This window comes from Orbicella faveolata, unplaced genomic scaffold (assembly GCF_042242905.1).
Source record: "Orbicella faveolata isolate gen_17 unplaced genomic scaffold, um_ofav_v1 contig_34, whole genome shotgun sequence".
Lineage (NCBI taxonomy): Eukaryota > Metazoa > Cnidaria > Anthozoa > Scleractinia > Merulinidae > Orbicella > Orbicella faveolata.
Window position 1 is genome coordinate 29,070,225 of NW_028301563.1, and position 16,178 is coordinate 29,086,402.

Consider the following 16,178-nt stretch of genomic DNA (forward strand, 5'->3'; position numbering starts at 1 on the left):
TGCATATTTACAAATTTGCATATCAAATTTCCGCAGTCGCCAAAAGCTCAGTTAACTTTCCTTTTCCGATGTACTCTCATTCGTTCTGCGACTTACAAAATACCATTTACTTTACTGATAACTTTGCTATCAGTCGACGAAAACGTTAAAATTCTACAGTAAATGAAAGGAAAAAAACGTCTCACGAATTAATTGCCTGTTTTCATATACCTTTTTCAGTTATTGTAAGTCACGCATGCGGAAAATTATCTGTTAGAACTTCCGCACACCAGGTTTGATTGCAACAATTCTTACAACTTTGAACAACTTGACGTAAAATGGCGTACAACAGTTGGGATTTGAAAGTCGTTTCCATAGTTCAGCTTGTAATGACCGCCATCTTCTTGATCCTTGGTTTAGTAGATCGATTTCAAGTACGATACTTGTATACCAGCTTTCTGATGTCGCCATGTTGGACGGCTGCCATTGTAAGTAGACTTTGGTCGTACGATTCCATACTTTGCCTCCCTCGTTTAATCCAACGCTCTCGACTGCTCGTAGCTACTAAAAGCCTGCGAATTACAGCCGTTTCATGCAGCTAGCTTCCGATCGGTGAGAACAGTTAATTTTCTTAGCTATATAGTTCGCTTGAAGAAGTTCCATGTATCAGCGACACCAATTGGCCTTCTTCGCGTGGAACAACAGTTTTCAGGTTTTCAGATTCGGGTTGTTTGTTTCCTTGTTTGTTTGTTTGACGTTTAGACTTAAATCATTCTGGAATCACTATGAACTTTCACTCTATGAGGAAGAACATGAACCATTTTCAAAATTGACTTCTACTACCAGCTGCTCACTCATTCTGTAATATTCACCGTCGTCAGTCAATCAGTTTATTTATTTTCTTCATGCATAGCTTGAATTTAGTTCTACCGAGAGTCTGAAATGAATAACTGTCAAAAACAGTTTGCTAGGGGAGAAAATTTCCGCAAGTGAGTGAGTGCTTAGCTAACGGCTGCGAAATAATTGCTCAAAATTGTAACTGTGAGCATAGAAATAAAGCCTTTTTAACCGAGAAGCCTAAGAACGAGGTCTGCAGTTGAGAAATTTTACTATTAAGTGAGATTCTAGCTCTCCAATGCGGACACTCGCTCAGAAGCATAGCTGTTTTCCAGTCTTCGTCAATCTGTTTGCGTGGCTGCACTCGTCCGGTAGTTCGATAGCCATCAGCTTAAATTTTATCTTTTGACAGTCGACTTGCGAGAGGTTCGGAACCACATTTATTGGGAGAGATGACAGAATTCTTTATAACTGTTGACACCACAGTGATCGTACCCCGCTGAAATTCGTGGAATATCGATATCGCCTAATATTGATCTGCATTCGCCTGGGATGCGGCCTGTAATTATACAATGGTGGAGAGAGGGTTGACAGGGATTTTGGGCTGAACAGACATGGCAGGACTTTGCCAATATGAGTGACTTCTTTATTCAGTATTGCCACACTTTTTATTGCGATAATCCTATTTTAGTTAAATAAAATAATGATTTGACTAACAATTATGTTTATATTGGTAGCGGTGAACAATAAAACGTTACAGAAAACAGTTTTAAACGGTAAAATGCTAAGTTATTTTTGTTGCAAGATTTCAAAAGATTTGGATAATTATGTTCAATATTAATTTTGGCTATGTTGGGAGATTTAACCATACGAATAACGGTTTAACCATATTTTTACTGATATCAATCTCAGGTCAATCACCAATTCGACCTTTGTGACGGACTCTAGTGGTTCAGAGAGAAATAAACTCTTTTTTATGGTCAAAAAATCTTACTATTTTACTCCATTATGTTTACATGAAAAGCCTAATATATACCCCTAACGCTTGTTATGTTGAAGCATTAGCGACGCCTCAATGTTATCCTCCATTGTTCTAGCTTGGTTATTGTAAAATGAGTATTGGAGTAACGAAAAAGGAAAAGAAAAAAAAAAAAAACACTCGCTCTGATGCAGCCGAAGAGTGTTCAATTTATAGCAAAACCTTTGGGCATGTGCTTTGTGTACTGTGCAGTCGAGGGACTAGTGTCCAGATTCCTCTTAACCCGCCCAAAGTCCCTCAACTGTCAGCCAGTTTTTGTTTCTATTATTCCGGCAGGATGCTTGATTCGTTTACTGCACTATTATGCTCAAAATAATGCTGGCATAAGGTTTAACATTTTATCTCCGGCTAAATGCAGTGGTTGTGTGAGAAACAGATTCCCCACAGCCTTTCTCCTGCCGACCCCTCCCTTCAACTTCAACTCAAATAAGCACTTAAGATAACGAAAAAAATTAAATAAATAAAACTAAGTTAAAAGACATGAACCCCGCTTGCACCCAAGCCACACGGATCATCAAACGTGTTACGACAACACATATTCAGACTGTCTTGCGAAGTGCAAACATCTTGTGCACCTGCCTCAGTTTTTAGTTGAGTGTTTACTTTGGAAATCATCCTGATAGTGTCTGATAGTTCTCTTTTCTTTCAACCAAGGTGTTACCAGTTGGCATCGTAGGCCTGGTTTTGTCCCGCATGTCAAGACGCCCCCCGAATTTGGTAAGACAGTTGTATACAGCATTCACTGATGAAGGTCTTCCCATAAGACTATAGCAATGGTCCTTTATCTCCCATGTGCAAAACCATAAACCAAAAACTAGGAGCTCATGATTAATGTTTGTCGAAGCGAGCTCTAGATCAGCACAACCCTGGGGGCTCCTCCCCTCAGGAGCACAACATTAGAGCGCACATCTGGCAACACATGGCACCGTCACCGGAACGGCACCGCACTGCATGGCACTGCACTGCACTGCACCGCACCGCACTGCACTGCACTGCACTGGCACAGCACGACACTGCACTGCATTGCAACGCACTGCACAGCACGGCACGGTACGACACGGCACGGCCATATACTCATTCACTCTGACACGCTTCTCTTCTTTCTTGCTCTATTTCAGATTTATGCCCTCAAGTCAGTCAGCGTGGCTTGTGCTGCGATGTCAGCAGCAACAATGTACCATTATCAATGGGGTATTAGCCTATTGTTAGACCGGAAGGCGGGTTACCCTTTTTACATTGTAGGAAAGGACACAGAATTCAAGTTCACCGCTCAGGAAAATATTATGTTGGCCATATCCTCCTTAGCTATTCTATTTTCTATCATTGAGATGATCCTCGCCTTTGCAAGCGCCAAGAGCTGCGGTGACATAGGCTATGAGCCTCCTCAAGATAATCAGGTACGCATAGTCACCGATGGAACGAAAGACTACTTTTAATTCAAGTACATTCTGAAGTTTTTCTAGAATTCAAGAAATCGACGATGGCGGATCAAGGATGGCGGCTGTTCGGATATTGTAATGCCATAGTGCTTATATTTCTGAAAAGTGCTCCTGGAATTATTGATTTCCTACGTGTTCAATGTTTCTTTTGTTCTGTTGGTTTTATTTTATTTTTCAAAGAAAATGTTCAAATGTTGTTCATCATGGACAACACCTAGCTAGTTCTCAGGCATGCTACTTAATTGAAAAAAATAAAATTTTCAAATAAACATAATACACCTAAAATTCCCAACTAGCGGGAAGCAGACCAGTTGGCTATTTGCAAGCATGACCGAGGAGTTGAACTAGGGTCTCCCGAGAAACAACTCCAGCTTACTGGTCAGAGCGTGGCCTGAACCCGCGACCTCCGGATTTCAAGTCCTGCGCTAAACCCATGCTGCCTAGCCTCCCAAAGCTGCGTTGCTTAGAATAATTGAAAGCTATTTGGCCTTGTGAATATTCTTGTCCTCTCAGTTTAATTCCAAACAAATAAAACACAACAGTTATGCCGCTTTCTTTCATTTTATTGTTTTAAATTAAAGTAATGAACTGTAAATACATGATTCGCTTGTTAGTTTGGTAGTGTGCGAGAAATGAAACGAAATCACATCATTTGAAAGAAGAAACTTGAAGCTGCATCGAACGTGATTTGAAGTTGACTTGTATCTCACACTCGAATCCGGGCTTGAGGTTGCTACGATTAATAGGGTCACATCCGCGACTTAATGTCAAGCTGTCAAAACATCATTTTTATTTCATGTTTACAGGGAGTGTACGCATTTCATCGATTAGAAACCGGACAAATCCAACTGCAACCACTACAACCGACCTATTTTGCAGCCCAGCCGATGGTTGCAGGTCAGGCGGTGATTGCTGGTCAGCAGATGGTTGCAGCTCAGCCGATGGTTGCATGTCAGCCGCTTATTGCAGGTCAGCCGGTCCTTGCACGTCAGCAGATGGTTGAAGGGCAGCCGATGGTTTCAGCTAAGCCGATGGTCGCTGTTCCAGTGTCTAACCAATAAAAGCCCAATCAGTAATTATCTTCCTTGTTTTTCCTTCTTGGTCTCCAAGAGGGAATGAATGTTTGGACGGTTTTTGAGAAAGTGTAATTTGTATTCGATGGTTGTCCATATTTAACCGTATTCAGTATAGTTAGATTAGGCTTTGATGTCCTCAGTCGGGTGTCTGGAAAACCCGAATAGCGAATAGCGAATAGTCGCGAATAGCGAACAGCGAATAGTCCCGAATAGCGAATAGCGAATAGCGAATAGTGCGAATAGTGCGAATAATGGTGAACAGTCTCGAATATAGGCGAATAGTCTCGAATAGTGGCTAACACTGGAAAAGTTGAAAATTTACATGGACATGTCAATTTTAATTTACAGCATGTAAATATTGATTTACATTCTTTGTAAATTACAATTTACATGTTAGGGTTTTGTAAAATAAATTTACAGGAAATTTACAGCTTTTAGTACAGCATGTAAATGTTCTGTAAATAGTGATTTACATTGTCTTTGTCGACAATGATCATTTGAAGAACATGTAAAAACCTGTAAAATATTTTACGCACTTTTACAGTATCTGCCTTTGTAAAAAACATGTAAATTGCTTTGCTAAACCATGTAAGAAACGTGTAAATAATTCAAGCGAATGCTGTAAAAAGTCTGGAAATGTTATGTTTGTAACCCTGTAAAAACCATGTAAATGAAAAAAGGGGACCTGTAAGAAACATGTAAAAACAATGTAAATGAAAAAAGGGGGCCTGTAAGAAACATGTAAAAACCATGTAAATGAAAAAAGGGGGCCTGTAAGAAACATGTAAAAACCATGTCAATGAAAAAAGGGGGCCTGTAAGAAACATATAAAAACCATGTAAATGGAAAACCTAGAAGTTGCACGGGTGCAGTGGGGGGCTGTAAATAGCCTGTTAAAAACATGTAAATTAAAAAGGGGGACCTTGCAAAGGCTGTGAAAACAATTTAAATGAGATAATGGGGGCTTTTCGAAAAACTGTTAAGACCACGTTAATGTAAAATGGAGACTCTTAGAAAAAAAAAAAGATCTAAATTTAAGAGAAGGCCTGCCTAAACCCTGCAAAAACCATGTAACGGAAAAGTGGGCTTGTTTAATGTAACTCTGGTGTAACGGTTCAACCAACGGAGACTGTTGAAATGATGTAAATTCCAAGTTACCGACAGGTTCGCTATCCTGTTGTAAACGGTTGGTTGAATTTTGCAAAGAAATAAATGAAAAGTTACCCCAGCCAGGTTAAACTTGGGGGGACGGGGGGGAGAGAGAGGAAGGGTTGTCTCGGGTAACCGAGAACAAATAAATGGGACCTTTTAAAGGCGCGTAAAGTTAAAATGTAACACCGCCCTAAAGCTCCGTAAACCTACCGTGAAGCCTCCATTAAGGTGCCTTTTATGTTGAAGCATTTGAACTTCTCTAAAATCCAAGTGTGTGCTATAATGTGCTTTAAATTGAAGTTGGGTTAGAAGGTATGCACCAAACTAAATCGCTGCATTGATCGACACCGCACTAAGCTGTCTTCTTGTGAACTTTCCGCGCATCCACAACGACAAAATAAAACTAGAATTGTTACTGCACATGCAGGCGTCCCAAGCTTACGTCTCTAGAAAAGAGAAAAATTAATTCTCGGACACGTACGTATTTATTCATGAAGGACCATGAAAGCGTCACGTGCTGTGTGAGTTCAAGACGGAAAGAGCCCTGGTGACCGAGTTTGAACTGACGCGAGTTAGGTTAGGCAGGGAACCATAAGGGACACGGCCGGCCCAACGACCGTTTTCTCTCGAATGCTTTGAAACGCTGTTTTAGGCTATCTGGTGTACTTTCAAAGCTCTGTAGGTTATTTTTAGGTTGCGCAAAAAAAAATTTATCTGTTCGGTTATTCTAGAGGAGCTTGTGTATCTCGTACTTATTAGGGCTTTTTTGTCCATTTCCCGAAAACGTTAGGACTTATCGCCTTTCCGAATAGCTGACTTTTTTTCGGTACCCAAAATGACATTTTGTTTTTTTGTTTTGTTTTGGTTTTTTTTGGTGATTGCTACCGTTCTGTGCTTTCATTCCCGTCACTGTTATCCCAGTCCCTTTGTAAGAGCATACCAGCCTTGTGAGTGCCCGATCTCCAACAAACAGGAATCAGCGGTCTTCATGTTAGGTACCAGGTCCTCTCGGTTCTCCCGCCATGTTTGGCAGTTCGTTGGAACTTGCATCGAACTCGAGCTCTGTTTTAGCGGGCCGAAATCCACTCTACCTTCGCTTCTGTAATATATTCGTAACCGGAAGTTGTGTTAAGCTGTTGTATTACCCAAGATGCTTAGAGAATAAAGTTGTTGTGTTGAGCAAGCCTAGTCAACTTGTGTTGTTATGTCACCGAGCCATACTTTTGCTAGTATGTTTCATTTTGGCGACGAGGATGGGATCCTCTACATGCACGAAGACGCATGAGAAATCCAGTGAAGTTTTGATTTTCTCTGTGTGAGGAAAAAGGTTTGTTTTCGACCGAGGCAACTTGATCAAAGTTTGAGCACGTGCTATCAAAATGGCGGGAATTGGATTGTTTGGTCGTGTCGGCGAGTTCAGCCCTGAGCGAGAGACTTTTCGTTCCTATGTGGAAAGAATGGAAATGTTCTTCATGGCAAATAATATCATAGAAGAAACAGGCGAGGGTAAAGAGGAAGCCAATCTCGCAGTTGCAAATAGAAAACGTGCTATCTTTCTGACTGAGATTGGACCCGAAGCATATTCTACCCTGAGCAATCTGCTGGCACCAGTAAAACCAAAAGACACTCCTTTTGCGGACATTGTCAAAGCATTGGAGAAACATTACAATCCAGCGCCATTGGAGATAGCAGAGAGTTTTCATTTTGGAACTCGCTATCAAAAACAAGACGAATCCATCAGTGACTTTATTGTGGCCTTGAAGAAGTTATCGATTCATTGTAACTATGGAGAGTTTCTCAACCGAGCTCTGAGAGACCGTTTTGTGTGCGGATTGAACAATCCCAAAATACAGAATAAACTTTTGAACACCGAGGATCTTTCTTTTGAGAAAGCGTGCCAGATTGCAAAGTCAATGGAAATGGCAGAGAAGAACACCCAAGAATTCCGTCCTGTCAGTGCAAGTGATGACAGCCAAGGCATAGTAAATAAACTGGAAACTGTAAACACTAAGGAACCCTCATGTTACCGGTGTGGTGGTAAGCATGCTGCACCTAAGTGTAAATTTAAGTCAGCAAAATGCTACAAATGTAGCAAAGTAGGTCACCTTGCATCAGTTTGTCGCAGTAAAGATGTTGAGTCTGGCATGAAAACAAAACAACCAGGAGCTAAAGGTAATGTTCATAGTGTCTTAGAATCAAACACAGAAGGTTGTGATGATAATGATGAGTTAGGTATTTATTCCATGTATGCAGTTGGTACAGATAATCCTACCAACAAAAGTTATACTGTAGAAATGACCATAAATGGTTCACCATGTGCAATGGAAGTAGACACTGCAGCTGATCACTCAATAATGAGTAAGAGCACACATTCTCAGAAATTCAGTAATTTTCCACTTCGTCCGTCAAAAGTTGAATTGAAAACCTATACGGGTGAAACCCTTACAGTGTGTGGTGAAATGCTGTGTGATGTAATGTACAAGGGCCATGAATATACATTGCCAATTATTGTAGCTGATTATGAGAAGAAGCCTACTTTGCTGGGAAGAAATTGGTTAAACCAGATAAGGCTTGAGTGGGGTGAAATATTTAGTTTAACAAGATCCGAGTTGGAAGGTGCCAAAAGTCAACTTGATGGATTACTAGTTAAACACAGTGAGTTGTTCAAAGATAGCTATGAGGGCATGAAAGGGTTGGAAGCACACATCACCATGAAAGATGGTGCAAAGCCCATATTTATTAAGCCACGTAGAGTTCCATATGCACTAAAAGATGAAGTCGAAAAGGAGTTGGATAAGTTAGAGAAAAATGGGGTAATCGTTAAAACTGACAGATCAGACTGGGCAAGCCCAATAGTAGTTGTGCCAAAGGCTGACAAATCGGTTAGAATTTGTGGGGACTACAAAGTAACCATCAACTCAGCTGTTGAAGATGAGCAGTATCCCCTTCCCACCCAACAGGACTTGTATGCTGCCCTCTCGGGATCAAAATTTTTCAGCAAACTTGATTTGTCGCATGCATATGCTCAGCTAAGTGTTGATAAAGCAAGTCGTGAGTACCTGACAATTAGCACACACAAGGGACTCTATTCCTACACCAAATTACCATATGGGGTTAAATCAGCACCTAAAATATTCCAAGCTAAAATGGATATGATTTTGCAAGGAGTAGAAAAATGTGTGTGTAAGCAGGATGACATTCTTATTGGTGGTGTCAGTTGGCAGGAGAATATCAAAATCCTGGCTGAGGTATTGGAGAGGTTGCATAAATATAACCTGCATTTGAAGATGGCAAAGTGTGAATTTCTGAAGAGGGAAGTTGTCTATTTGGGTTTGAAGATAGATGCTGAAGGTTTGCATCCAGTTGAGGAAAAAGTGGCTGCCGTAAAAAGGGCACCAGTACCACAAAACGTCAGTGAGTTGAGATCTTTTTTGGGCATGGTCCAGTACTATCACCCATTTCTTCCAGGTTTAGCAACCACACTAGCACCATTACATGAGCTCCTCAAAAAGGGTGTCCAGTGGACATGGACAAAAGAGTGTCAGCAAGCATACGAAGCTTGTAAACAAGGTCTTACCAGTGATGCACTGTTGGTGCATTATGATGGGGACCATGAACTGAGACTTGCTTGTGATGCGTCCAGCTATGGAATTGGAGCAGTTATTAGCCATGTGATGGATGATGGCCAGGAGAGGCCAATAGCCTATGCCTCTCGGACACTGAGTTCAAGCGAAAAGAACTATGCACAAATTGAGCGTGAAGCATTATCAATTGTTTTTGGTGTAAAAAAATTTCACCAGTTTTTGTATGGGCGTAAATTTACCCTGATCACTGATCACAAACCATTGTTGGCAATTTTCAATCCAAAATCCGCTATCCCCACACTAGCAGCAGCTCGAATGCAGAGGTGGGCTCTAGTACTTTCGGCGTATGACTATGAGATTGAATACAAAAGATCTGAAGACCATGCCAACTGTGATGCTCTCTCAAGGCTACCACATGAGGACTCCACAGTGGGAAGTGAGGGTGTGGTCTACAGTGTGAGGGTAATTGATGATGATTTTCCAATCACTGCAGAAGATATCGGAAAGGCAACCCTTGTAGATCCTGTACTTGGTAAGGTACATCAATTTGTGATGTCAGGTTGGCCAGAAGGGTGTCCTGATGAGACCCTCAAACCCTATCATAATAGAAGAAATGAGCTGTCCTGTGAACAGGACTGTGTCCTTTGGGGCTCTAGGGTGATTATTCCACCAATCTTTAGAGCCAAAATGCTGGGGCAGTTGCATTGGGAACACCCTAGTATATGTGGTATGAAAGCAATTGCTCGTACATGCATGTGGTGGCCAAAAATGGATCAGGAAATCGAGGAAGCAGTGAGAGTATGTACAGTATGCCAAAGTGTTAGAAATGCCCCACCCAGTGCACCCCTGATCCCATGGAAGTGGCCAACTAGGCCATTTCAACGGATCCATATTGATTTCTGTCAGAAGGGTAATGATTACTTCCTTGTAGTAATCGATAGCCACTCAAAGTGGATTGAAGTGAAACATATGAGCTCTACAACTACTGAACGGACTATTGATGAGCTCCGTTTAATTTTTGCTACTCATGGTTTACCTGAAGAGGTGGTGTCTGACAACGGACCACAGTTTACGTCCATTGAATTTACCGAATTCATGCGCAAAAACGGCATCAAGCACACGTTGGTTCCACCCTATCACCCTCAATCTAATGGGGCAGCGGAGAGGACTGTGAGAGTTGTTAAGGATGCTTTAGTTAAACAGGTGCTTGAGGGTAAAAAGGGCATCTCTATGAAGCACAGACTTGCTAATTTTCTATTTCGGTATCGCACAACCCCTCACAGTACAACCGGTGTGACCCCCGCTGAGTTGATGGTGAAGCGTTGCCTAAGAACAAGATTAAGTCTGATTAAGCCTAATCTGGCACAAGTTGTAGAGAATAAGCAAGAGAAACAGAAAATGTATAAGGATTTGAAATGCAAGAGGGAAAGATCCTTTGTAAGAAATGACAGGATGCGGGTACGAAACTCGAGGGCCAATTCTAAGACTGATAAGTGGATTCCAGGCACTGTAATTAAAGTTTGTGGGCCCAGAACCTATGTAGTTAGGACAGGACACAAAACCAGATATGTGCACACTGATCACATGATAAGAGCACATGATAATGTACCAGATGATGTCAGTGAGCCAGATGTCGTGGTGCCTGAATCAAGTGGTCAGAAAATAAATGATGATAATGTGAATCCTCTCGATAGTACTTCTGAACCACATGTAGATCTGCCTGAAAACGAGGATACTGTTGTATCTCCTTTAGTTGTAAGTAGTCCACCTACAGTTTTGCGAAGATCTCAAAGGATTAGAAAACCAGTTGTTAAACTTAACCTGTAACTGTAGGTTATCACTATGTCTTGGGTATAAGTGCATCCTAAAAATCTGGGGGAAAGCAGTGTAATATATTCGTAACCGGAAGTTGTGTTAAGCTGTTGTATTACCCAAGATGCTTAGAGAATAAAGTTGTTGTGTTGAGCAAGCCTAGTCAACTTGTGTTGTTATGTCACCGAGCCATACTTTTGCTAGTATGTTTCAGCTTCGTCATCGTGCACGGTTTCAAGGCAAAGTTTTCCGTTACCCAGAAGCTGAAGATAGCGATTACAGGCAACAACAACAACAGGTAAGCAAGTTTTGCATAAATTGAACGAGTAGAGTAAAGTAACGTCAAGATACGTATACATTTCGTTTTGCCTTTGGTTGTGAATGTGTCATTATCAAGGAGAAGTTACATTGCTTGTGGAATCGACTTTGTTGATTTACCTGCTGTGCATAAAGGGCTTTATTATCTGTTATTATCTGTTCTCGATAACCGAGTAAGAGCATGCGACATTTGTTATTGCCTTATATGCACCTTATGATTCCTTCTGATGCATTCTCTTGTAAGGTTATGTTGCCCTCTGATGTGAATGCTAGTAAGCTAAAATGTAATGTGCCATCTTCAGAAGAGAAATTTCTCTTATGCTAGTGTAAGTATTCTGAAGTTACTCAAGTGTCTATAATAATTATAAAGAGGTATACATGTACCTCAAACTGTCATGAAAACTACACAGGACTTGAAAAAAAAAAAAAGGAAGAGTAACTTGCCCAGGCAGGAAAATCTACCTGTCTTGGACAACACAGTATAGTCAATCGATTATTTCATAACAATCAATAGGAATTAGTCAATGATATCAGAAATCAATAAAAGGATTCGTCATGAGTAATCGATTGTGATCAAATTTTCAATAAGCATTATCAATTTTGCTGATACTAGCTTATCTTTTAAGCAACATTTAATAAGAAAGAAATGAACAAAAGATATAAAGTGAAATATGAAATCATGAATACAATTGCATAAAAACATAACATTGTATCTTGTAAACAGAATATTTTGCTGGTATACATGTATCGGGGACTATGTTTTGGGGGTCTTTGGTAGTGCCTTTGAAATCTACATAAAAAAGTTACAATCAAACATTGTGTTGAGGGACACAATTTTTCTACAGTTTATGTGAACTAACAAAGAGAGGCCAACGTTCAATTGATTCTCTAATGACTGATAAATTTGGTAAAATCAAATTGATAACTTGAAACATCTCTAGCATGTGAGTATGAATTTCTTTCAATTGATTGATAGCACTGATAACACTCACATTAATTTCAATTTATTGATTTATATCAATTTATGGATCAATTTCAGTCGATTGCCTTACCCTGGGATGACCAGACAGCATTTTAGAGACCTGTTACAGCTGTACATTTTACTTGTACAAAATTGGGCTCTTACCAAACACATGCAGGTTTCATGTGTCATGCATCTGTTCATTCATCTGTAGCAGGGCAGGAAAAAAAATGTAAGTCACTTGCCCAGTGGGCCAGTCAATTTCAGTTTTCACTTGCCCCCATTTAAATATTAGTGTCCAGTGTGGTGGCCAGTAAGGAAATCAGAGGACAAATGCCAATGAAGTACGCTCGGATTCCTAACTAATTCTTGCTTTCAACCTAATAATTAACTAATCTTTAGGTCTTAAGTTTTGAAATGGAATGACTGGAAATTATCATTTATCAAGCTGGCATTTTTAGTCAGACTCACAAGACTACTGAGGCTACATTGTAATTTCACGTGCCCACCGGGCCACTGAACTTCTATTTTCACTTGCCCAAGAGCAAAATTTACTTGGCTGAGGAAATCAGACCTGGTTTTTTCCTGCCCTGAGTAGATCACAGATAACACCAAAATGTGGTAAAAACAAAAAATATTTACATAAGCCATTACCAGAGTGTGTCACAGAATCTGTGAATTTTTCAGGCGTGTGTCACTGATGTTCTTACCACATTTTGATGTCTTCTGTGATCTATTACTGAACAGATGCGTGACAATGTAGAATCTATCTGCTTCATAATACATAACAAAGAAACAAAAACAAACATTTATGACATCAGCTGTACCTTTGTCCACCAATAGAGCATAAGTGCATGTAAGAAACAATCAAATTGTGCCTGCAAATAACTTGACTTATTATTTAAACATTGTTTGATAGGAGTTTGATTTATTGTGCATGAATATTACAATGTAGAAGATAGTGAACATTGAATATTTACTGCCACACATTTTGACTTTAGTTCTTCTACATCCTCTGACATTCAGTGCCTTCCAATCAGAGATGCAAAGTTTTTGTCACACAGTAGCTACAGATGTAGATGTAAGATCTGTTTGATTGATGAATATTCAGGGCTCAAAATAATGGCCGGTCAATGGGCAATGTCTGGCCAGAATGGTGACTTGACTGGCTAAAAACTTCACCCGCCGGTCATGTTGACCAGTCATGTCATGTTGAGACGGTCACGTTGTTCATTCTTGAATAAACAATCAAATCCCCAACTGTAAATCTGAGAGTTTTTAATCTCTTTTTTATTATGACCTCTAATGAAAACATACACCAATGCATACATGTATCTGTTCGAACGGCCAAAGACCATTCACTTGCTGTTTGTCATGCGTTCAAGATCGATAGGAATGCCATTCGAGTGACTGGGGTTAAATCCATTCAGAAAAATGTTAAGCCAATTTTTAAACGGTCTAGCAGTGACTGGAACAAAGAAACTATATTTGTAGGTTTAATTTGGCTCACATTACATGTACTTGATTTTCCCATAAATATCCTAACCGGCCAGAAACAAGACGTGACCGAGCTAAAATTACTTTGGCCAGTCAACATGACCGGCTACAGTCCGATTTCAAAGGTCACAGTATAAATTGGAATGATAAGAAACAAAATAATAACTCCAATGTAAAATTCACTGATTGATATCATACACAGAATTTGCTGACTCATACTCAGACATAACTTATCTTACCGGTATTTAACGAAATGTTTTATGTTACTTGTAGGATGAAGTAAAATTGAGAGTGGTCAATACATGCATACTCCTTGGCATTGATGCTTGATCAGGAAAAAATCAGCCACTGAGAAGTCTACAGTACTTATGACTCTATAAGGGGTCCAAGGCCCATTTCTTGAAGGCCCTGGAAACTTTTCGGGCCCACAAAGCCATCTTTAATTGAGCTGTGTCTAGAAACTAAGAGCTGTATATGCCTGAAACTTCTTGTGTGAAGGAAACCTCTGTTCATATTGAGAATAAGCGATTAAAACAGCTCTGTAAGCATAAGATTTCAGATTTTGGTATGGCTTTCTGGGTGCGAAAACTTTTTGGGACCTTCGAGAAATGGGCCCCTGGTGCATTACAGTCTAACATGGTGACCTTCAACACTTTGATATGCTCTGGCAGCTTTCTGGCATAAATTCAACCACTTTAAACATTATTTTTTAATGCTTTGAAGTATCACTTACACTGTACCTGTGTTAGTGAATTAGCATCAAATTTAAATATCTTAGATTGCTAGGTTGATACTTATTGTTCAATACAGCAGCTATAAGATTTTATCATAAAAAGAAAAGGTTATGTTTACATACATGCAGTACCAGAACAATAATTTATTAACTTATGATGTGTTATGGGAACTATGGTACTAGATACATGTAGGCCTTTCAATTTCAACAGGCCCCTATGAATTTTTTTTTTTTTTACAGTACAGTTTTTTTTATCACAAAAAGAAAAAGTAAAATTTTGAATATTGTTTACAGTGAATGTTTTGTCAGGGGTCCAAAATGTTTGTACTGTTTGGATTCCGTACAGTTTTGGAAAAAGAAGGAAACTGTGACTTTGTAAACATAGCCTAAAAGATGTCAGAAGCCTTGTTTTATGTTATGTAATGTAGTATTCCTTTGGCATGAATATTTTTATGATGAATTTAAAATGTCAATCTCTATCTTGTGGTAAATGTTTTTTCTCCCTATTTTCTGTTATTTCAAAAGAACAATTCACTCTATGAAAAAAGTTGATCAATACTTCACACTTACGTTGCAGTAATTTTTGTAATGAGGTAAAGGTAAAGTTTGCACACGAGCCACGTGGCCCAACAGGCTGGAGCTTATCCTGCTTTCTGTAGCAGGAAGCGACTAGGACTATTTCTGCTCCCCCTGGATGAGATGCCAGTCCATTGCAGGGTTACCCCACCATTAAATTCGCTGCTACCCACTTATACACCTGGGTGGAGAGGCACTGAGAGTAAAGTGTGTTGTCCAACAACACAACAGACTGTACCTGCCTAGAGCTTGAACCCGGATCGCTCGATCAGGAGTTGAGCGCATTACATGTAACTACGAGGCCATTGTGCCTCCCCCATTTTTCATTATTAAGGCTAATTTAATCCTACATTAATTACTTAGTAAGAAAAACACTTTATTCATTCATTTTATGACAAAGGTATTATCATTATGTTACATTTGACTTTGTGGATTTAGTATATATTTAAGACAGGTATCCATTCGCAAACAATTTTAATTTAGTAATACACCTAAATTGCAAAATTTTTACTAGTTGTAGCTGACAACAGTATAGTTCTTAATCATTTTATTATTTACGAATTAAATAGAGCTGAATATGACATGGTTTCGCACAATCTGGAAAAGGTCTTGAATTTTAGTAGTCTTTTTGAAAAGTGCTTGAATTCGGTTAAAGGAGCTCAGTCATGGTGTTTTAAAATATTTTGGCCATGCACAAAATTACATTTAAGTCGTCTTGTTATGGATAGATAGAAAAGAAAACATGTTTTATTTTTTGCAATGTATACATTGTAAACCTTATTCATGGCATATAAAAACTATTTGAATTTTACTGAGTTTGTTCTGATTGCAATAAATTTCTGATTCTGTATAAATTTGCATATTTTCTACTATTATAATTAAGGTCAACAGATTTGATTACAATAAAACAGTACATTCCATGCATTTTTCTTCAAGTTATTATTTACAAGTCATTTATCGTACAGGGTTTCTGCCTCCCTTTTTTGATTTCCATGTTATTTAGAGGCTCCCTTTTTCCATTTCCAGGTTATTTACAGGCTCCCTTTTTCAAATTACAGGTTATTTGCAGGCTCCCTTTTTCAATTTACAGGTTATTTACAGGCTCCCCTTTTCAATTTTCATGTTATTTACAGGTTCTCTTTTTCGATTTCCATGTTATTTACAGGCTCCCTTTC

The 16,178-nt window shown here is 39.4% G+C and overlaps 1 protein-coding gene across 1 annotated transcript; it reads left to right on the plus strand.

Annotated features, from left to right (window-relative positions):
* Nucleotides 1–216: 216 nt before the first annotated feature.
* On the plus strand, nt 217–6,705 carry LOC149105675 (uncharacterized). The gene is made up of 4 exons (XM_089270636.1): nt 217–467; nt 2,510–2,572; nt 2,974–3,252; nt 4,101–6,705. The coding sequence occupies exons 1-4, from the start codon at nt 318–320 to the stop codon at nt 4,353–4,355; spliced, it is 747 nt and encodes a 248-aa protein (XP_089126762.1). The 5' UTR covers nt 217–317; the 3' UTR covers nt 4,356–6,705.
* Nucleotides 6,706–16,178: the final 9,473 nt, after the last annotated feature.

Coding starts and splice junctions, on each gene's coding strand:
- LOC149105675 (XM_089270636.1), top strand. CDS start 318: ATGGCGTACAACAGTTGGGATTTGAAAGTCGTTTCCATAGTTCAGCTT. Junction 468..2,509: donor CATGTTGGACGGCTGCCATT/GTAAGTAGACTT, acceptor CTTTCAACCAAG/GTGTTACCAGTTGGCATCGT. Junction 2,573..2,973: donor CAAGACGCCCCCCGAATTTG/GTAAGACAGTTG, acceptor GCTCTATTTCAG/ATTTATGCCCTCAAGTCAGT.